Raw genomic sequence first — 23558 nt, 5'->3', positions numbered from 1 at the left:
TTTTCAACAATAACTACTGATATTTGCATTGTGATTTACTAACTGCAAGATAATTTCACAAATATTCTTTTTAATTTTCAGCAATTTTCTTTTAATTTTTTAAATGATTTGTACAATATGTTAACATCATCAGAACATGCAATCAGGATTCAATCTCAGGTTTTCTGACTCCAAACTCCACCCTTTACACTATATATACCACAATATCTCATGGTATACATTCTCAAATATCAAATAGTGTATAAACTTGGTACCATTCTTTTCTTCTATGGAAGAAAACGCTTATACCAAGAAGATGAATATCTCCTAGAAGATCTCTTAGAAGAGAGATCACAAAATCTACAGGACTTCTTAAGCACTTTCATTGTCAGTATATGTGATGATTAAGTAAAAAAAAACATAACCAAGTGTGGGTCTGCTTACTAATCATCAGGCAAACCTGACAGTATAATAAACATAAGGCTGAAGTGGGACTTCCCTGGTGGTCCAGTGGCTAAGACTCCACGCTCCCAATGCAGGGGGTCTGGGTTCGATCCCTGGTCAGGGAACTAGATCCCGCATGTCGCAACTAAGAGTTCGTATGCCACAACTAAAGATCCCACGTGCCACAACTAAGACCTGGCACAGCTAAATAAATAAATAAATAAACAAACAAATAAATAAATAAAGCAATAAAGCTGAAGTTATATATATATATATATTTTTGGATGAAGTTATATCTTGAGGAGCTTTATAAAAACTCTGCCAGGAGTTTTAAATAGAGTCAAACACTCGTAAAAGTAGTCAGAAGGTAACTGGAAAAAATTTAGTTATTTGTTGGGAAGTGATAAGGAAAATAAAATTTTGTGATCACAAAGTCAACAGAAAATTACATTTAATGGAAGACTACTACTAGAAGGACAGATTATAATATAGAGCTCAAAGCAGATTTTAATAATAGCTTTGCCTTTTTGGAACTAACCACATTTATTTTTTCTCTATGCTTTTACCTCTTCTTTTGGTCTCTTCCTCTCATTTTACTACTATAGTAATAATTTATACCTATCAAGATATTTGAGTTACAAAAGCTTTTGCAACATACACAGTAAGGATACACAGTAAGGATACACAGTGATAAGCATGGTGACATTTACTAATTAGGTGAACTGACAGGTCTTGTAAGCTAACCAGGACATATTCCTGGAAGCTGTTAGGAAGACTAGTACACAGGCTATTTAATGACCAAATAATTAATCTCCAAGGCCTGAACAACAGATTATATATAAAGGAGATTACAACAATAACCCATAAGGAATTATGTGCTAACACTGTAAGAAATACGGGCTATTAAGCTGAGTATCTTGGTGGCCTATGAAAATATATCAAGTAATACTTCATGTATTAAGTTTGGATCAGTGTATACTTCATTGAAACCCTATTCTAAGACATTAACTATAAACTCATTTTACTACCTTCTGAAATTTTGTCCCTCTTATCTGAATTGTAGAGAAGAAAATGTCCCAAGTCCTTTATTGTTACAGTTCAAAACTAAATAGGCTCTTGGTCCCAGGATCAGAAGTTATTTTACAGATGGGAAAACTACCCATGGCACCAAGTAACAATATATTTCCAGATTGAGAAGCTTGGCAGCAATGGAATCAAGAGGGCATATGGGGTGGGAAGGTAACACTCTGAAGACGGAAATGATTAAAATTTTTATTTCAAAGTCCACATAAGAAAAAATAACTCACACAATCAGGATGGGCAGGAATGCCAACATCTGATAATACTCTCAGAGATAACAAAACCAGATGGACCTTTCCTCCCTGAGGCATACCTGTTATACTTGTTGCTTTCAGGAATAATTTATGTAACTGCATACACCTACTTTGTATATATGGGTCTGTTTACCATGTGTGGCATAAAGAAACAATAACACAGAATAACTGCAATATGCGGGTAATCTATAATGCTCCACATGGAATTAATGTTAATCTATTTTTTGAGCATGGTATATATACAGACAGATACAAGATATTTCTAATTTGCCCAATTTCAGTATTTCTTAAATTTTCTATATTAGTTCAGATATTTATTCAGAGTTGCTTACAAAAGACTGCTATCTATAGTAATTACTGACCTGTTCTTTAACAGTGGTATTCACGTTGGTCAGGTAATGCTGACATATCTGACAGAATACCCTCATCTGTTTCTTTAAACGCAGCAAGTCCTCCTTGAAAAAATTTAACATGAGCATTTTAAAATACTGTATTAAAAACTCATTCCATATTTAAGATATTTTAAATTACATAAAACATCGCCATATATTTAACTATGTTAACTCTGCTTGTACATTAGATTTAAATTCTTTATTATTTATCAAAAAGGAAAACAAAAACCACTTTTAAAATCTCAACAAATCACAGCCTTAAAAACACCAGGTATGTTCATGATAATTAGGTGACATTTAAAAATATTGTTTATATCATCTTTAACTCAGACTTTTTCAATTTCCATTTCTCTGTTCATTCTTTAATACACTTAATTTACTATGTACTTAATATTGTAGGCCTAGTACTTAAAATCCTCAGACTAGTAGTACATGCATATCATTAATGAATATATAAATACTGGTGGCGTAGTAAATATATGTTTTCACAAAGCTGAGTGTTAGAATATTCACTCAAAGCCAAATATCACCGTATAGAAAAAGCATCTGTATATAAGAATAAAATTTTATCAAAAAAAATACCAGGTATATTAACGGATAATAACCTATGTGATCTGGGTCCTTTAGAATGAGAAAACTTATATGACCATATATGGCTATCCATATAAATCCACTACCTCAGAGTGCTTAACAAGTAAAGATTTATGTTCCATCCTCATTTTGTAATTTGATGGGTGGCCGACTGATGAATGGAATGAAATAAATGATAAAAAAGGGACAGCATGTTTCATTTTTCACTTGTAGGATAGTGGTTGTGCTTTTTAAAAACAGAGAGGGACCAAAGAAAAATTCGTTTTGTGGTATTACTCCACTTAAGAAAAAAAAAATTTAAGTGTCTCATAAACCTACACTAAAAGGATGAATCTTTTTCCTTTTTCTAATTTTTTTTTTAGAATTTCTTTTCTTTTTCTAAATATTTACATCAGTTAATTTAAAATAGAAAGCTACTTTATAAAGATCAGCCACACTAATTTATTTAAGGCATAACCTCTGGCCCGTCTCCTGATAATAGATGCCAAACGATAGAGTATCAGTACACATTTGGTATATGTAATAGACAAGTTAAATAAAAACAGGTTTAACTTAGAGCTTGATTTGGTGAAGAAAACTCAACCAAGCTTCAGTAGAAATAATTTTTGCATTTAATAACCTTCATTTTTACCCTCTTTCCTCTACTAAAAGTATTACATTTTTTTCCATGTTAATTTTTAACTCAATGCTTTTGATTTAGGTGAGCAATCATATCTGCTAATACAGTCATTGTTCCTATTACAAGCTTGATATTGAATTAAAATTTTTGGGTGTCTAACAAAAAGTACACTATTTTAACAATAGTACTACATTGTCTTTTCAAGGGAGAAAATATCCATTTGTAGATATAATTGCATCTTGTGCTTAAAAACCTCAAAAAAATCCTAAAATTATTCTGTGATTTTATGCAAAACAAACCGATTATCAAGAGGATTCCTTTTTAAGGAAAATAACTATGAACAGCTAATTCTATAGCTTACAGAAATTACTTAATATTTATAAAAATGTGCCCAATTAATATTTAAGGCAACATCTACTACTACAAGTACAAAGTTTAAGTTTCTAATTTACAAACGAAAAAGGCAGTACTGTTTAGTTCAGTTACTAAACACATCAAGGATTACCACTACAGATAAAAATTTGAAAGTTCTATGACCTAGTAGCTGGCACATTACACTCAACCAGAAAGTGATTTATCATGAATCTGGAACATCAGTACAGAGATCCTGAGTATGAATAAGGAGACCCCAAAACAATACAAGGCATAAGATCTAGGGACAGGTGGTTTGTCATAATTAATTAATATAACCCAATAGCTGTATCTAATGTTTCAAAGGCTCTTGGTCATGATTTACAAAATCTGTAGTTCTTTATGTACCCAGCAATTTTGAGAATGATATGGAAATCCATAAATTATGCCACGTATAAATGTGAATTTTTAAATTTAGAATCATGCCCTAAACAAAACATATTAATGTTCTTTCACTGAATATACATCAAACTACAAATAACTATTTTTAAAAGTAAACATGCCTACAATGTGACACACCATATTAACAAATTGAAGGAGAAAAACCATACGATCATCTCAATAGATGCAGAGGAAGCTGTCAACAAAATTCAACATCCATTTATGATAAAAACCCTGCAGAAAGTAGGCATAGAGGGAACTTTCCTCAACATAATAAAGGCCATATAGGACAAACCACAGCCAACATCGTCCTCAATGGTGAAAAACTGAAACCATTTCCTCTAAGATCAGGAACAAGACAAGGTTGCCCACTCTCACCACTCTTATTCAACATAGCTTTGGAAGTTTTAGCCACAGCAATCAGAGAAGAAAAGGAAATAAAAGGAATCCAAATCAGAAAAGAAGAAGTAAAGCTGTCACTGTTTGCAGATGACATGATACTATACATAGAGAATCCTAAAGATGCTACCAGAAAACTACTAGAGCTAATCAATGAATTTGGTAAAGTAGCAGGATACAAAATTAATGCACAGAAATCTCTGGCATTCCTGTACACTAATGATGAAAAATCTGAAAGTGAAATCAAGAAAACACTCCCATTTACCACTGCAACAAAAAGAATAAAATATCTAGGAATAAACCTACCTAAGGAGACAAAAGAACTGTATGCAGAAAATTATAAGACACTGATGAAAGAAATTAAAGATGATACAAAGAGATGGAGAGATATACCATGTTCCTGGATTGGAAGAATCAACATTGCGAAAATGACTCTACTACCCAAAGCAATCTACAGATTCAATGCAATCCCTATCAAACTACCACTGGCATTTTTCACAGAACTAGAACAAAATTTCACAATTTGTATGGAAACACAAAAGACCCCGAATAGCCAAAGCAATCCTGAGAACGAAAAATGGAGCTGGAGGAATCAGGCTCCCTGACTTCAGACTATACTACAAAGCTACAGTAATCAAGACAGTATGGTACTGGCACAAAAACAGAAAGATAGATCAATGGAACAGGACAGAAAGCCCAGAGATAAACCCATGCACATATGGTCACCTTATCTTTAATAAAGGAGGCAGGAGTGTACAGTGGAGAAAGGACAGCCTCTTCAGTAAGTGGTGCTGGGAAAACTGGACAGCTACATGTCAAAGTATGAGATGAGATCACTCCCTAACACCATACACAAAAATAAGCTCAAAATGGATTAAAGACCTAAATATAAGGCCAGACACTATCAAACTCTTAGAGGAAAACATAGGCAGAACACTCTATGACATAAATCACAGCAAGATCCTTTTGGACCCACCTCCTAGAGAAACGGAAATAAAAACAAATAAACAAATGGGACCTAATGAAACTTCAAACTTTTGCACAGCAAAGGAAACCATAAACAAGACCAAAAGACAACCCTCAGAATGGGAGAAAATATTTGCAAATGAAGCAACTGACAAAGGATTAATCTTCAAAATTTATAAGCAGCTCATGCAGCTCAATAACATAAAAACAAACAACCCAATCCAAAAATGGGCAGAAGACCTAAATAGACATTTCTCCAAAGAAGATATACAGACTGCCAACAAACACATGAAAGAATGCTCAACATCATTAATCATTAGAGAAATGCAAATCAAAACTACAATGAGATATCATCTCACACCAGTCAGAATGGCCATCATCAAAAAATCTAGAAACAATAAATGCTGGAGAGGGTGTGGAGAAAAGGGAACCCTCTTGCACTGCTGGTGGGAATGTGAATTGGTACAGCCACTATGGAGAACAGTACGGAGGTTCCTTAAAAACCTACAAATAGAACTACCATATGACCCAGCAATCCCACTACTGGGCATATACCCTGAGAAAACCATAATTCAAAAAGAGTCATGTACCAAAATGTTCATTGCAGCTCTATTTACAACAGCCCGGAGATGGAAACAACCTAAGTGTCCATCATCGGACGAATGGATAAAGAAGATGTGGCACATATATACAGTGGAATATTACTCAGCCATAAAAAGAAACAAAATTGAGCTATTTGTAGTGAGGTGGATAGACCTAGAGTCTGTCATACAGAGTGAAGTAAGTCAGAAAGAGAAAGATAAATACCGTATGCTAACACATATATATGGAATTTAAGAAAAAAAATGTCATGAAGAACCTAGGGGTAAGACAGGAATAAAGACACAGACCTACTTGAGAATGGACTTGAGGATATGGGGAGGGGGAAGGGTAAGCTGTGAAAAAGCGAGAGAGAGGCATGGACATATATACACTACCAAACGTAAGGTAGATAGCTAGTGGGAAGCAGCTGCATAGCACAGGGAGCTCAGATCAGTGCTTTGTGACTGCCAGGAAGGGTGAGATAGGGAGGGTGGGAGGGAGGGAGACACAAGAGGGAAGGGATATGGGAACAGATATATATGTATAACTGATTCACTTTGTTATAAAGTAGAAACTAACACACCATTGTGAAGCAATTATACTCCAATAAAGTTGTAAAAAAAAAAAAAGTAAACATGCCTAAATAGTAGATTAGAAATAAGCAAGATTTTAATGATATGTCTTATGTTTAAGTTTGCTGAAAAGTTAATGCTATTTAATAAAGACGCCACTGAACCACCACAAACCTTTGTAGAGCTGCTTTCAGTTATCTTTGCAAGCTGCCAAAGGATTACATAGTGAGTGCACTGCAGTGCGTGAATAACAATCTATAAAAGAACAAAGAGAATACAATTAAATTTTAAAAGTCACAAGTCTTCTTTCTCAAAGTTAAATATGTAACTTGTAAATAAATAAAAACCTGTTCAGGCATGTCTCCATTTTCAATTCCGGTTTTCAATAGTTTGTAATTACAAGCAAACAAATCCCACTTTGAAAGATCATGGGCACTGTAAAAAAGAATTAAGTTATATTAAAAAGTTAAGCTTAATCACATTTGTTCTGGACTTGAGTGTTAACAGAATACTATTAAAGTAAAATGTAGTAAAGTTTCTAACATGTGCCCACAAGAACAACAACAAAAAATGTGTATTTTTAAAAAGTATATTAGTTGATAATTTGTTGTTCCCCAATTCACAATATGACTCTATCAAGTACTTTTTTCCCAAAAGCACAAGAAATCCAGCAAAAAATTTTACACTATAATCCCAAACATGCAATTTGGTTCTGATTTTGCTACAGTTTTAAGAAATCAGAAACTTTAAGATTGAACTTACTTATGAAAAGCAGTGATTCTCTTCAATGTTGACAATACCTGATATGCATCATCTTCATCAGGTTCTTCGCCCTATGAATGTTAATTATATCATATTAAACATTAATAACCACAAAATGAAAAATCTTAGGCTATCACATTGGTGATTTCCACACCTTGAAAATAAAGAATAAACTAATTAAAAACCACAAAATAACTTTGTCATTCAATACTTAGACCTGGCCAAATTTAAAGCAATGTGGCCAGAATAATGGGTCAACATAGAGTTGTTATAACAGATACATTATACCCAAGAGAGAAAAACTGAATGACATTCTCCTTTTTTCCTTTAAGTGATCTTGAGACAAAACAATGAAGACATCTACTCTTTCACAGTAATAAATGCATTGGGACAATAAAGAGAAATATATTAGAGGACAAGCAAGAGATCATAAAAGGTAATACCTAAAGGACAAAATCTACTAAGTAAATGAAACATAGTGCTCAAGAAAGATATATCAGACCAATTAAAATTAATTTGGAAAAAATCCTCTGCATAAGGACTAGATATACTAATCCTTTCTCTGGGTATCAACTTTCCAATTTAGAGTAACTTAAGTTTTTGAAAATTTTATGAGCCTCACTATAAGAAACTTACAAATTTTCAAAAATACTATCGAACTTACTGTATTAAACTCCAGGTCTCTCAAAAAAAATGCTTGTTTTTCACCATCAATTTTTATACAAGGTAAGTAATTAAACTTAATTAACAAACATAGTTTGATTTTAAATTAACTTGTCCTAATCAGATTCATATCCAGACAATAGTAGAGCCATTACAATTTTTAAGAATATGATCATTTGTACATCAACATATTTGCACAAACCTCCAATTAAGCAAAACATAGTAAGCATGAAATGTTATACACAGAAATAAGAAAGTTAAAGAAGTAACTGCTAAACAAAATAACTGGAAATTACAAAAGTCCATATCATTTTTGCAGTATTAATGACAAAAGTGATGTGGAAAAGGCTAAATGCATTAATTTGAGAATCACAACTTTTTACTTTATGCAAATCAATTAAACTGTTAAGTGTACCTTTCCAGAAAAGATAAAAATCACAATAAAAATACAAGTGTATTTGAGTACCACACTTAAGCCTCTTTGGAAATACAAAAGAACAACAAAACAACAAAATCGACAGTGTCTATAATTTATCAAGGCTTTATAATATCAAAGACCATAAATAAACTTCCAAAATGTTAAAGAAATACCCCAATTTTTGAGGTTGCGTGGCCACAGTCTAGCTCAACTTTTCTGTTCTGTTAACACCCTGTTCCCTAACAGCCTCTTGTTCAACTAAACCCTGGAAACTTCCCAGATCATTTCTTTAAATTAAAAAAAGGGGAAAGATGTTAGCTTTGCTTTCACCCTCTCTTAGTTGCAGATTCTTGCCACCTTCCTATTTTGGTGGATGAATAATAGTAACACGATGAATCATAGAACAAAAAGTCTGAATGACTTTTCAACATACTGCTAGGGATTATCACCAAGACTGGTGACTAATTTGGTTCCGGGGGGTGGGGTGGGGGGTGCGCAGTGGGGCACAGCTGACAAAATACTTGTAATATATACCTCTTGCAGAAAATCTTCAAGAAGCCGGTTAAATTTATCGGCCAACTCGTCTATCAGTTGACTTCTTGAAATATCTACTCTGTTGAAAATTGTGAACTCTTCATTACAGAGTGCATGATAAGTTTTAGAACATGCTTCCAAAACATCTGTATCTGTGTGCTTCTCTACAATATTCCGGATCTGTCGTAATAAGGCATCCAAATGCTGCAAAATCAAAGTTTTCTTCATTAAAACTAAGGTATATATGATAGGCATAAAATGACTACACAACCGGGATGAAAAGCTTCAAACACAGTAACTTTATAACCAGTAGGGCATACTTTAAGTTCTTCTAGTCATAATAAATAAATGCACTGACCCACCCAAACTTATTTCCCCAACTTCAACAGGAATAATATTACCTATCTCATAGGGCCTTGGTGAGATGTTAATACATATAAATACATATGTTCCTGGAACACAGTAAATGTATTCAATGGATGTTAGCTGCTTTCATTTTGCAATTGTTATTATCTAGTTACCCACTCCTAATCTCCATAAATGGTCAGTGATATAGTCACATAATGGCTAGCAATGATGGTACGGATATGGGCGTGCATCAAAGGGAAACCTCATTAGTGCCATTCTCTAATAAATCCACCTTATCTAAAATATATATGGCATACAAGATACAGGTTTCCTTTTACATTAAAAGTTATAAAAACATATTTCAAAAAATATAAATAAACAATATGATGGGATGAACTAAGTTAACAATTTTTCTTCAAGGTTTTTTATACACAGAAACACGATACCTTTTCTAATCGTCCAGTGGTATATATTTCCAAATCAAAGTACTGTGGCAATTGCAACAAGTTAGTCACCTTTTCAGCATCTACAGAGTACTTCGAAATTAAAAAAAAAAAAGAAAATCATGTCAAAAACATCACAATAATGGTAAGTAAATATGATAAGTGCAAAATTCTGTGTGGCACTTCCAAACAAAACTTGTAATTTCTTAGTAACACTCCTGATACTGACACAAACTTACTTTAGCTAATAACTGAGGAAGGGCCACAGCAAAGAGTTCAGTGATTTTTGTCCGGTCATCCAACTGGGTCTTCTTCTCCTTTGCTGTTAGCACCTAAGGTAACACAACGAAGTTTCTAAGTATTTATTAATAAGCCCACTGACACTGTTAGGTGCTCAACTTTAAGTTAAGATATCCAAAATAAGTAATAAAATGACATTTTAAATGATCGATACAAGAATTTCTACTGTAAAACTTGAAACCCAAAAGTAACAAAGAGAATAGCTTGCACATTATATTTTTAAAAAATAGCAACACTTTGAATAGGTCTAGAGGCAAAATCAATACCCAATTAGATTAACTAACTCTACCTTTGGATGAAAGGAGAAGCAGTTAGGAAATGCAGTTTAGGAGCTTATATAATAATAGGATTGAGTAGGATTTCAGTCTACTATAAGTTGTGCCATGATCCATGAGTTATGAAATCAACATAAGTAACGACCAGCAATTAGAAAAACAAGAAAAAAAACACGAAAAGAAAACAAAGGAAAATAGAATGCATCACATAAATTGCAGTATTGTTTGATGAAATTCTGTTTCAGTTATACACAAACACATATATATAGATGTGTACTAGGTCACATTATAAAAATGTATTTTTGTGCTTCACAAAGTTTGAAAGCCTGTGCAACTCTGGTCTACAATACAAATATATGTGAACTTTGAAATAATGCATTAAAATCAAATCCCAGGAAATAGGAATTTCCCCCATATTAATGAATGATTATCCTGTCTTTATTTCTAACTTTTATTAAAAGAAAAGGAAAGCAAATCTATAAATAAACCAAAACAGACAAATACACCATTCTAAAATGTTGCACAACAGGCAGTCTTAAAGTCAGGGACTGTCAATCACTTTATCTCCTGTAGTTACTGTCAATCACTGCATCTCCTGTAGTTAACTCACAAAGTATCTTATGGAAGGAACATGGATTTTGCAAACTGCTAATGTTTTAAAATTTACTTCTAACACATATTTATAAGCAAAGATTGCCTGAAAAATAAAATTTAAGATTCAAAAATTTGATTATATGGTTACAAATAAGAACTTTAAAAAAGATATTGAAAAAGAGACATATAATTTAGAATACTGAAAATATGTTGGCATACCCTTTTTCCTGTCCCTCTCCCCACAGGAGGATGACATTCAGCAGCTTGTCTAATGGTACAAAGCATTATTTCAATCAGAGCACTCTCTTGTCTGTCCGTTAGCGCTGAAAAAAAAAATCAGAAAGTTAACCTATTTCTTTTCTTTATATGCCATTTATAATATTACATAACAGTTCCTTCTGCCTGTGACAGAATCTGACCTAATGTACTAAAGAAAATCCCATTACTAAATCACAAAAAGGATCAGAACAAGTTAAACCTTCCTAAGCATTACAAATCTGTAAAACACTGCTCCACAATTTGAGAAATGAAAATATGAACAGATACAAAAAAATAAAATATAATAAAACAAAATAAAGAATATTGACAGCAACTACATCTTTCTACATAGCATAATATTCAGGTGTATGAAAACAAAATTATTCAAAGACTTTGAATCATTATTTTAATGCTAAAAGATAAAGAAATGGAATAAGTAAACTCTATTTTCAAAATTATCTAGACAACAAAAATACCATAATTAAACATCCTTACCTTCCTCTCCACTAAGTGGCTCCTCCAGCAACAAGCTATTCATACATTCCCAGTCTTTCAGCAGCTCAGTAGCACAGTCCCACATGCTATCCACAAGGTATGCTGCGTGCTCATGTAACTAAAATTTAAAAAGAGCAATGTGCTCTTAGACAAATATCATACTAGCCTTAATCAAAAGAATGGAAGCTTTGTTGGCACCATGTGCAAACTCAAACAACAATTTGTTTTTTGAGGTCAAATGGAAGAAAGGACAGAGAAGAACTGCCTTAGCTTGCTATGTATAAGTAAACCCTGCTAGGTAGTAACATTTCTCACAATAATCATTAAATCATTCACATGAAAATTATTTTTGAAGAGACTATATGCATGCATATTTAGTACCTGACTCAATACAGTCATCCTTCTGTATCTAAGGAGGATTGGTTCCAGGACCCCCCGTCAGATTTTTCGAGGATGCTCAAGTTCCTTATATAAAATGGTGTAGTATCTGCACATAACCTACGCTCATCCTTCCATATACTTTAAATCATCTCTAGATTACTTATAATACCTAATACAATGTAAATGCTATGTAAATAGTTGCCAGTATATGGCAAATTCAAGTTTTGCTTCTTGGAACTTTCCAGAATTTTTCAAAAAATATTTTCAATCCACTATTGGTTGAATCCCCTGTTGGCTGAATCCACAGATGCAGAACCCACAGATATGGGGGGCCAACTGTATTACACGGGTGAACTACTCTCAGTTATAAAATATACTACAAATTTATTGTAACTTAATGGGAGCTGTAACGATTACTTAAAATACAAAATACATGATTATTTATCAATTCAATATATAACTAAATCATTTCTCTTCATTCTGTGAAGCTTAAAAAGGCCCTACAGCTTCCCAACTCATTTTAGGGGACAAGCATTACCATGATACCGAAACCCATCAAAGACATTACAATTAAATATATATATATATACCAATACCCTGCATGAACATGGAGGAAATGTTCTCAAAATATTTGCAAACTAAAACCAGCAATATATAAAAAGGATAACAGATCATGACCAAGTAGGGGTTTATCCTAGGAATGCAAGGTTGATTCAACATTCAAAACAACAATCAACATAATTCATCACATTAAAGTAATGAAAGATAAAATAATCATCTCAAGGGATGAAGAAAAAAGCATTGGACAGAATTCAACATCCATTCATGATAAAACGTCTCAGCACCCACACACCTTTGGATAATTAATATTTGACAAAGGAGACAAGAATATACAATGGGGAAGAGACAGTCTCTTCAGCAAGTGGTGTTGGGAAAGCTGGACAGCCACATGTAAATCAATGAAGCTAGAACACACCCTCACACCATACACAAAAATAAACTCAAAATGGCTTAAAGGCTTAAATATAAGACAAGACACCATAAAACTCCTAGAAGAGAAAGACAGGCAAAACATTCTGACATAAATTGCACCAATGTTTTCTTAGGTCAGTCTCCTAAGGCAATAGGAATAAAAGTAAAAATAAACAATGGGACCTAATCAAACTTATAAGCTTTTGCAAGCAAAGGAACCCATAAACAAAACAAAAAGACATCCTACAGACTGGGAGAAAATATTTGCAAATGATGCGACTGAAAAGGGCTTAATTTCCAAAATATACAAACAGTTCATACAACTCAATATCAAACAAACAACCCAATCAAAAAATGGGTGGAAGACCTAAACAGACATTTCTCCAAAGAAGACATACAGATGGCCAATAGGCACATGAAAAGATGCTCATCATCGCTAATCATTAGAGAAATGCAAATCAAAACTACAATAAGGTATCCCCTCACATCAGTAAGAATGGCCACCATTAAAAATTCTACAAATAATAAATGCTGGAGAGGGTGTGGAGAAAAGGGAACCCTTCTGCACTGTTAGTGGGAATGTAAATTGATACAGCCACTATGGAGAACAGTACGGAGGCACCTTAAAAAAGTAAAAATAGAACTACCATATGACCCAGCAATCCCACTACTGGGCATATACCAGACAAAACTATAATTTGAAACGATACATGCACCCCTATGTTCATAGCAGCACTATTTACAATAGCAAAGACATGGAAACAACCTAAATGTCCATTGACAGATGAATGGATAAAGAAGATGTGGTATTGACAGATAGATAAAGAAGATGTGGCACATATATACAATGGAATATTACTCAGCCATAAAAAGAAACAAAATTGAGCTATTTGTAGTGAGGTGGATAGACCTAGAGTCTGTCATACAGAGTGAAGTAAGTCAGAAAGAGAAAGATAAATACCGTATGCTAACACATATATATGGAATTTAAGAAAAAAAATGTCATGAAGAACCTAGGGGTAAGACGGGAATAAAGACACAGACCTACTAGAGCATGGACTTGAGGATATGGGGAGGGGGAAGGGTAAGCTGTGACAAAGTGAGAGAGTGGCATGGACATATATACACTACCAAAGGTAAAACCGATAGCTAGTGGGAAGCAGCCGCATAGCACAGGGAATCAGCTTGGTGCTTTGTGACCACGTAGGGGGGTGTGATAGGGAGGGTGGGAGGAAGAGAGATGCAAGAGGGAAGAGATATGGGGATACATGTATAGCTGATTCACTTTGTTATAAAGCAGAAACTAACACACTATTGTAAAGCAATTATACTCCAATAAAGATGTTAAAAAAAAAAAAAGACTCCATGCTTCCACTGCAGGGGGCATGGGTTCGATCCCTGGTCAGGAAACTAAGATCCTGCATGCCCTGCGGGGCAGCCCCCACAAAAAAAAAAAAGACAGAAAGAAAGATATATGTGTGTGTGTGTGTGTGTGTGTGTGTGTGTGTATACACACATACATACAATGGAATATTACTCAGTACAAAAAAGAATGAAATAACGCCATTTGCAGCAACATGGATGGACCTAGAGATTATCATACTAAGCGAAGTCAGTCAGAAAGAGAAAGACAAATACCATATGATATCGCTTATATGTAGAATCTAAAAATACGACACAAATGAACATATCTATGAAACAAAAACAGACTTACAGATATAGAGAACAGGCTTGTGGTTGCCAAGGGGGAGGGGAGGTGGGGGAGGGAAGGACTGAGAGTCTGGGATATTAGCAGGTGCAAACTATTATGTATAAAATGGATAAACAACAAGGTCCTAGTACAGCAAGGGAACTATATTCAGTATCCTGTGATAAACCATAACAAAAAAATATGAAAAAGAATATACATATGTATAACTGAGTCACTTTGCTGCAGAGCAGAAATTAAACACAACACTGTAAATCAACTATATTTCAATAAAATTGAAAAAAACTTCTCAGCAAAAATAGGTATAGGAGGAAACATCCTCAATATAATAAATAGTTACACAACACCTATAACTAACAACGTAATTAATGTTGAAATATTGGATGCTTTTCCCCTAAGATCAGGAACAATCCAAAGCTATCTACTCTCACCACTTTTATTCAACATTCTACTGGATGCCCTAGCCACCACAATAAGGCTGGGGAAAAAATGGCATAAATGTAGCAAAGGAAGAAGTAAAATCATCATTATTTGCAAATGACTTTCTATATTATAGAAAATACTAAGAATTTTATTAAAAACTTACTTTAAAAAGTGAATTTAGCAAAACTGCAGATAAGAGATCAATATGCAAAAACCAACTGTATTTCTATATATAGAAACAATTAGAAAATCTAATTAAAAGGCCCTAACACGATTAAATAATACACATATACTAAAAATGTATGTTGGGTCCTCTCAAATTCTGGTGAACAGGTAGGTTTTCAACCTAAGGGAGACCTAAAAGAGCTCATGTTAAATGTAAATCTGTATCTGCAACAACAATAATAATCACAGGTACCAAACATTGAGAACTAACAAAATGCTAGGTCTGTGCTAATAGTTTTACATGGATTATCTCAGCGTTATCTAAGAAATTATTATCCACATTTTTACAAGGAAAATGGGCTTAGAAAGATTAAGTAACTGAATCAAGGTTATACAAATAATAAGTAGGGAAGCCCAATCAGGTCTTTCTGGCTCCAAAATTCATGCTCTTAGCACTACATATAAATATACCATTTGAGTATCTTACTAACACAGAAAAAAAATTTTTTTGGTGTGGAGTTGGTAGAACTCTATTTTATCCAACACTCACTGTGATATTTGGAAGATTTTAAGATTTACATCATTTGAACCCCACCTCCAAATTGTTTTGAACATAAGTATAACATGAACATCAACTAACCTCACTTTCCAGAAAGAAAAAAACCAATGTCTTAACAAGGTTGGCATTTGGACCTTGTCGTCCCCTTCTTTTCATCATTCCATCCTCCTCTGGATCTCGACGACTGAAGAGCCTATGATAAATGCAAAGTACTTACTTTTAAAATAAACAAAAATTTCCTAATTTAAAAAAACTGTCTGAATTCCATATTTAAGCATTTAACAAAGGAGTACATGGGAGCTGAGTAGGTACAGTATTTTCCAACTTTATACTAAGTAATTGCTATAAACCTTTTTCATTTCACACTTGGTGGTACTTCTAAATCCTTTTAAATTAACTTCTCAAGTTAGTTGCATTGTGAATTATTTCTTTTTAAAACCCTTACTGCATTTTAACCAAGCATTTCTTTTTATAAAAGTATCACAATGACTAACCTATACCATTTATGCACATAAATCTATGATAAACATTCTTCTCTTTAAAAATGACATGTCTCTTCCTTCTATCCTTTGACTAACCTATACCATTTATGTACATAAATCTATGATAAACATTCTTCTCTTTAAAAATGACATGTCTTTTCCTTCTATCCTTCTTGCACAATTTATCCCAAAGTCTGAACTTAGTGGCCTCTTTCTACGGGTATCATGATCATTCTTCCTTATAAACAACAAAGTTATCACTGGATAACAATGAATAGAAAACTGTAGTGTAAATGTTTTATATCATGTACTCTTTCTAATAAATGCTTCACCCCAAATGAGCATTTTAATAAAATCTTTTAAGACTTTACAATCTTAAAATCTTACAGTTTAGTCCAAGTGGTTCAAATTGTTCACTTTAAAAGCCATTACATAACATTTGCTAAATATTTTCGGTGATTAGATATTCACACTGCTATCTATACTACCTAATCTGAGGTGTTATACAGCAACATAAAAGTGATGAGACTAAAGGATTCTTGTGGTTCTTATATCAAACTGTTATCAAAGTACTCGAAGTAAAACCTTTTATTATTTTGAAAAATATTTTTTTGTAATGTAAAAATAGGCTTAAGACCGGTACTGAATAATTTTTATTAAGTTATATTTATATATATTTTAATATGAATTATAACACAATAAATTACTTCCATTAAAGTATACTTTAGACAAATGAACAACAGAAATACAGATTTACTTTTTGTAGAGAAATTCTCCAGCTGCTACTGCTACTGGCCGATGAGCTGAATAAACCAGATGATAGACATTTTCACAATCTTCTGCAGTAAGAACTTCTTCACTACTCCTAAAAAGAAATAAGCAATAGCAGTTTTCAAAGTAATGCTGCAATTTTAAGCATACTGATTACAAAAATTCATATTCACACATTAAAAAATAGTACACTTTCACTTTTAAACTTGTGTTTAAAAAAAACCTTCAGGGCTTCCCTGGTGGCGCAGTGGTTAGGAATCCGCCTGCCAATGCAGGGGACACGGGTTCGAGCCCTGGTCCGGGAAGACCCCACATGCCGCGGAGCAACTAGGCCCATGCGCCACAACTACTGAGCCTGCGTTCTAGAGCCTGCGAGCCACAACTGCTGAAGCCCGTGAGCCTAGAGCCCGTGCTCCACAACAAGAGAAGCCACCACAATGAGAAGCCTGCGCACCATAATGAAAAGCAGCCCCCGCTCGCCACAACTAGAGAAAGCCCGCGTGCAGCAACGAAGACCCAACGCAGCCAAAAATAAATGAATAAAATAAATTTATTTTAAAAAAAACCTTCATTAAAAACTTCTGCTGAAAGAAGAAATCAATCTTATTTGATTATCGTCTATCAGTAAAAGCATCCCCTGACAAAACAGCTGAGTATTTTGTTAACACCTAAGATCAATGGGAGGTAAAATTAGAGTGAATACCGAGTATAATGAAACATATACTAAGAGAAATAACAATGTGACAAATATGCTAAAGGGAAATGAAGACAAAATAATATAAACTAACGTAGGAAAAGAAGTGGTGGTATGCTAAGAGCTTAGAGTTAATAATCACAGAGAACATTTTGCATGTATTTCATAGTAATATTAAGGCAAGAGACAATATTGCAACATTAAAATATACTAACACCCCAGTTATCTCACAATGAAGAATAATACTTCATTCACCATGTACTAAACACCATATAAGGCAATGCAAAAGCATTTTAGCAAATAATTAAAATTTAAGTGCCAAAGACCTTTACAATGTATCATTAAAAAAATCTTACTAAAATGCAGTGCTCATTTTACTGACCTTATTTTAAAAGAACAAAATAAACCTAACAAAATCTTGGTAAATCAAAGTCATTATTAGGCCCATCAACCACAGTACACCAGGGTAAACCTTGTTGGGTGCTTCCATAGTGGGACTCTGCATTTGAAGTCCTGACCTCTGGCACCTCTTTCCCTCCTAATATGTTTTTAGTCTACTGTGAGATAAACAATCTAGGTTTTTTACCATTATATGTAAATTAGGAATCATAGGACCACCATCAGAGAAAAAAGCCTAAGGATAGTAGATGGTTAGTTCAGGAGCTCAGATCCTTTTTGGTTTTCCGCTGTGCACAAGGTTTCCAGAAGTCTGATGTCTAAGGAAGTATTACTTCTTTTTGAGAAAAATGAAAACAAAATGTTAAAAGTTTCAAAAGCACTTTAATTTAAATTAACTCGATGTGTAATACTGCATCATTTTTGGAAAAACCACTTGTGCCATCTTATAATAAAATATATACATATACATATATATTGAATCAAATCAGTGAAACTATAGTAAATGTGTAGTAGTTCACTCATTTTAACCAATAAGGAATGTTCCTGACAAGTTTCAGTTATTAGGTATATACATGGCTGAGTCAACAAAAATGGCCATTACCCTTCATTAAAATACCAGAAACAACAAAAAAAGATGTCCACAGGGTATTACGGAGGGAAAGAGGAGAAGCTGTAGAAATATAAGTAGGATACTATTATTTTCTTATTTACTTCGGGATTCTTTCAATATTTTTATAACATGTGCATATAAAAACTTATAATTTTTAAATCCAATTAAAAATTAAAGAAAAATGCAATTGTTAAGACTGCTCAAAATCCCCCCAGTTAAGTGAATTCTCAGAAAATGTCAGTGTATCTAGAGCTGCCTTCTCTTTTCTGATTTTTTTAAATTTAATTTTTATTTTATATTGGAGTATAGTAGATTTACTATGTTGTGTTAGTTTCAGGTGTACAGCAAAGCAATTTAGTTATACATATACATGTATCTATTCTTTTTCAGATTCTTTTCCCATATAGGTTGTTACAGAGTAGTGAGCAAAGTTCCCTGTGTTATACAGTATGTCCTTGTTGATTATCTATTTTATATATAGTAGTGTGTATGTATTAATCCCAACCAGCTAATTTAAATTTTGAGGTAGAGCTGCCTTCTTTTTTTTTTTTTTTTAAACATCAAAGAATTTGTATGCATATTTTTATTTATTTATTTTTGGCTGTGTTGGGTCTTCATTTCTATGCGTGGGCTTTCTCTAGTTGCGGCGAGCGGAGGCCACTCTTCATCGCGGTGCGCAGGTCTCTCGCTGTCGCGGCCTCTCTTGTTGCGGAGCACAAGCTCCAGACGCGCAGGCTCAGTAGTTGTGGCTCACGGGCCTAGTTGCTCTGCAACATGTGGGATCTTCCCAGACCAGGGCTCGAACCCGTGTCCCCTGCATTGGCAGGCAGATTCTCAACCACTGCGTCATCAGGGAAGCCCTGCCTTCTTTTTAATGACTGCAATGTAGTCCATTTCATATAAATGGGGTTAACAACCATGCTTCTCACACAGGACTGCTGCATTAAATGAGATAACCCTTATGAGGTGCTTCTATTAGTTATTATATATAAATTTAATTCTTCCTCTATTAATAATCACCTAGAATATTTCCAAAATTCTATTACAAATAGTACTATGTTAGAGAATGTAAGCATTTTATATTTTGAATAGATACTGCCAAGCTTTGCTCCAAAGAGGTTATACCAATTCATAGTCCCATCAATAATGTACAAGGGTCTGTTTTTGCATAGCCTTACCAACATAGTGTATTACCAAACACATTTTGTATCTTTGTCAAGAAATAGGTAAAAGATGGTCTCATTTTAATATACATGTCTCTAAGTACGGCTAAACAACTTTTCATATGTTTAAATTTTTATTTTCTTTTCTGTCAATGATGTGGCTCCTAACTTTTGACTGTTTTCCTATTGGGTTTCTGTTCTTTTTATTGATTTATTGAAAGTGACTCCTATGATGCAAATATTTTGCCCAGTCTGTCATTTGTTTTCTGAGTTTGTTTATATTTTATGTCATATACACATTTCTAGTTTTTTTTCTTCTAGTTTTTCATGTAGTTAAAATTCAGTATTTTTTTTAATGTCTAGGTTTTATGTCATACTTAGAAAGACATTGCTCAGTTTACATATAAAATATAAATGTTTAATCTTCCCCTAAGTTTTCATCTAGCACTTTAATGGTCTCATTTATCTACATTTAAACATTTCATCCACCTGGAAATCATTTCTATATAAGGTCGAAATATGAATCCAATTTAATTTCCCCCCAAATAGAACCTAAGTGTCACAAAACCATTTATTTTCTGATAGGAAACGACCCTTACCCTACACTAGGTTCCTGGATGCATTTAAGTTTGTCTCTTTTCTTTATTCTGTGCCATTGATTTCTGTCTATTCACATACTAGTGTCAAAATTTAGAAGTTACTATGGTAGGGGGAGGGAGGGATAAATTAGGAGTTTGGGATTAACATATACATACTGCTATGTATAAAATAGATAACCAGCAAGGACCTACTATATATATGTATAACCGAAACACTTTGCTGTACACCTGAAATTAACACAACACTGTAAATCAACTATACTTCAATTTTTTAAATTAATAATAATAATAAAAGTTACTGTGGTTTTACAATATGACTTAAAATCATACCGGGTAGTCGTCTCTCATTAGTTTTTATCAGAATTTTGCTGGCTACTCTTACATGATGACTTTCCCGTACATATGAGTATCAGAATTAGCATGCTATGATTTTTTTTGAAAAGGCCCTTTTGCAATTATTTGGATCATGTTAACAACCTAAATGTCCATTAACAGATGAATGAATAAATAGTGTTATTCATACAATGGAACATACTGAGTCTCAAAAAGGAATAAAATTCTGATACATAACCTAACATGGATGAATTCTGAAGACATTATGCTAAGTGAAATAAGCCTGCTACAAAAGGGCAAATATTGTATAATTCCACTTATATGAGGTACCTAAAATAATCAAATTCAGAGATAAAGAGTAGACAATATGACTTAAAATCACACTTGGCAGTCGTCTACAGAGTATCAGTATGGGAAAATAAAAAAGGTTCTGGAGATGGATAATGGTGATGGCTGCACAACAATATGAATGTACTTAATTCCACTGATCTGTACTCTTAAATATGTTTAAATGGTAAATCTTATATATATACCATCATACCTTTTTAAAAAGAAAAAAAGGGAATTCCATCACTTTTACATTTTAACATAATAGAATACATTTTAAATTCAGATTTTTTACAGATAAGTTTGAGTAAATACTAATTTCTAAAAGTGTGACAAGGGACTTCCCTGGTGGTCCAGTGGTAAAGAATCTGCCTTACAATGCAGGGGACACAGGTTTGATCCCTGGTTAGGGAACTAAGATCCCACATGCCAAGGGGCAACAAGCACGCCACAACTACAGAGCTCTCGCACCTCAACTAGAGCCCACGTGCCGCAAACTATAGAGCCCATGCACTCTAGAACCCGTGTGCCACAACTACAGAGCCCACGCGCACTGGAGCCTGCGCGCCACAACTAGAGAGAGAAAACCCGCACGCCACAATTAAAGAGACGCCCACGCACCGCAACGAAAGATCCCGCATGCCTCAGCGAAGATCTTGCATGCCGCAACTAAGACCCAACACAGCCAAAAATAAATAAGATAAATAAATAATAAATAAAATCTTTAAAAAATAATAGTGTGACAAAATATGATAGGCATATTTAACACATTCAAGTGTTTAACTTTATTTCAAGAGCATCTAGAGACAGTAAAATTGAAAGGAAACTAGTCAAGAGAATGAGAACACATGAATTCCTAGCTCAGAATTTTCTAGTCCAATGGTTCTCTCTTCCTGTTTTCTCAACTTTACATGAAAAAATTAAACTTCTTGCTGTAAAACCCCAAGTTATTAAAATTTAGATCTAGACAAATTTAAACCAAGTATTCTAATGTATTATTTAGATAACTAGACATTAGCAATATGCAATAAATACATACTTATTACTGTTGGACTTCCCTGGTGGTCCAGTGGTTAAGACTCTGCACTCCCAATGCAGGGAGCCCGGGTTCGATCCCTGGTCAGGGAACTAGATCCCACATGCATGTTACAACTGAGAGCCTGCATGCCACAACTAAAAGATCCCACATGCCGCAACTAAGACCCAGGGCAGCCAAATAAATAAATAAATATTTTAAAAAACCCATACTTACTGTAAAACAAGAGTGAGTAATTTTATTGCTTGTACTGCAACATCATATTCTTTGTCAAGGGTCATAGACACAATTCTATCCTAAGGACAAAAATAATTAAAATATTCTTAAAGGGAAAGCCAGAAAAAATACTTTCAAATAACAGGTAATTTTTAAATACTTAGAGTAATACTAACCTTGAACCGACTGGTAAATAGCTCCAGTTTGGAATTAAGCTCTTTGTTATAATAAAGCCCTTGTAGAGCAGTGAGACATTTGAGTCTTACCTCACCTTGCTGAATGAAACAAGAGGAGAAAATGCATTAAAACTCTGCATATTTTCAACCTGAACATTCAAGATACTTACAATATTTTCTACTTTAAATGTTCTATACAATAGCATTTCTTCAGAAACTCTCATCTTTGATAATGCAAAAATAGCAATCAATACATAAACATTTAAAACTAAATACCTTGGGGTTACTACTGCTGTAGGTCAAATGAAAATTTTTTGAAAATTTTTTCAGAGCAATACTATTGTGAAAGACGATAGTAGCATACTTCACAGTAAGTTTTCCTTTACAGAAAGTAATATTTGTAAGGAATATATACAAAGAACTTCAAGGCTTGTGAAGAGGCAGACTAAGAGAAAGGTAGATTAATTAAAAAAAAATAAAAAAGGTCAGAAGCCAAGTTGTAACTTATAATCTGGCTAAGATACATGTTTATCAAGAGAAGCAAAATTAAAGAAATTTTAAAATGTATATAGCACTTACATATTAACAGAGTAAGAATTCTTACTGCTCTAAGAAATGTCTCACCACTACCACCATCACCTACATGATCCATTGTTTCAGTACACAAATTGTTTCAAGATTGAAGGCTAAATCAGTGGCCAAGATTCAAAAAACTAGGGAACTTTGTGATAGAGACGATATTTTCATGGAGCGGACAGAAAAGAATAAAGGAGAGAGGCCTATA

General features: G+C 33.7%; 1 protein-coding gene across 1 annotated transcript in view; it reads right to left on the bottom strand.

Annotated features, from left to right (window-relative positions):
• STAG2 (STAG2 cohesin complex component) overlaps window positions 1-23558 on the bottom strand; it is a 118396-nt gene that overhangs the window by 25711 nt on the left and 69127 nt on the right. The window contains exons 11-23 of the mRNA XM_079727422.1: window positions 22775-22873; window positions 22599-22678; window positions 17208-17315; window positions 16050-16161; window positions 11761-11878; window positions 11227-11330; window positions 10078-10170; window positions 9842-9931; window positions 9048-9251; window positions 7433-7503; window positions 7018-7105; window positions 6845-6925; window positions 2120-2212 (exon numbers count right to left, since the gene is read on the bottom strand). Coding sequence (XP_079583548.1) covers window positions 2120-2212; window positions 6845-6925; window positions 7018-7105; window positions 7433-7503; window positions 9048-9251; window positions 9842-9931; window positions 10078-10170; window positions 11227-11330; window positions 11761-11878; window positions 16050-16161; window positions 17208-17315; window positions 22599-22678; window positions 22775-22873 — 1341 coding nt within the window. The remainder of the gene's footprint in view (window positions 1-2119; window positions 2213-6844; window positions 6926-7017; window positions 7106-7432; window positions 7504-9047; window positions 9252-9841; window positions 9932-10077; window positions 10171-11226; window positions 11331-11760; window positions 11879-16049; window positions 16162-17207; window positions 17316-22598; window positions 22679-22774; window positions 22874-23558) is intronic.

The sequence above is a fragment of the Hyperoodon ampullatus genome, assembly GCF_949752795.1.
Source record: "Hyperoodon ampullatus genome assembly, chromosome: X".
Lineage (NCBI taxonomy): Eukaryota > Metazoa > Chordata > Mammalia > Artiodactyla > Ziphiidae > Hyperoodon > Hyperoodon ampullatus.
This window is presented reverse-complemented; position numbering and strand designations above follow the sequence as displayed.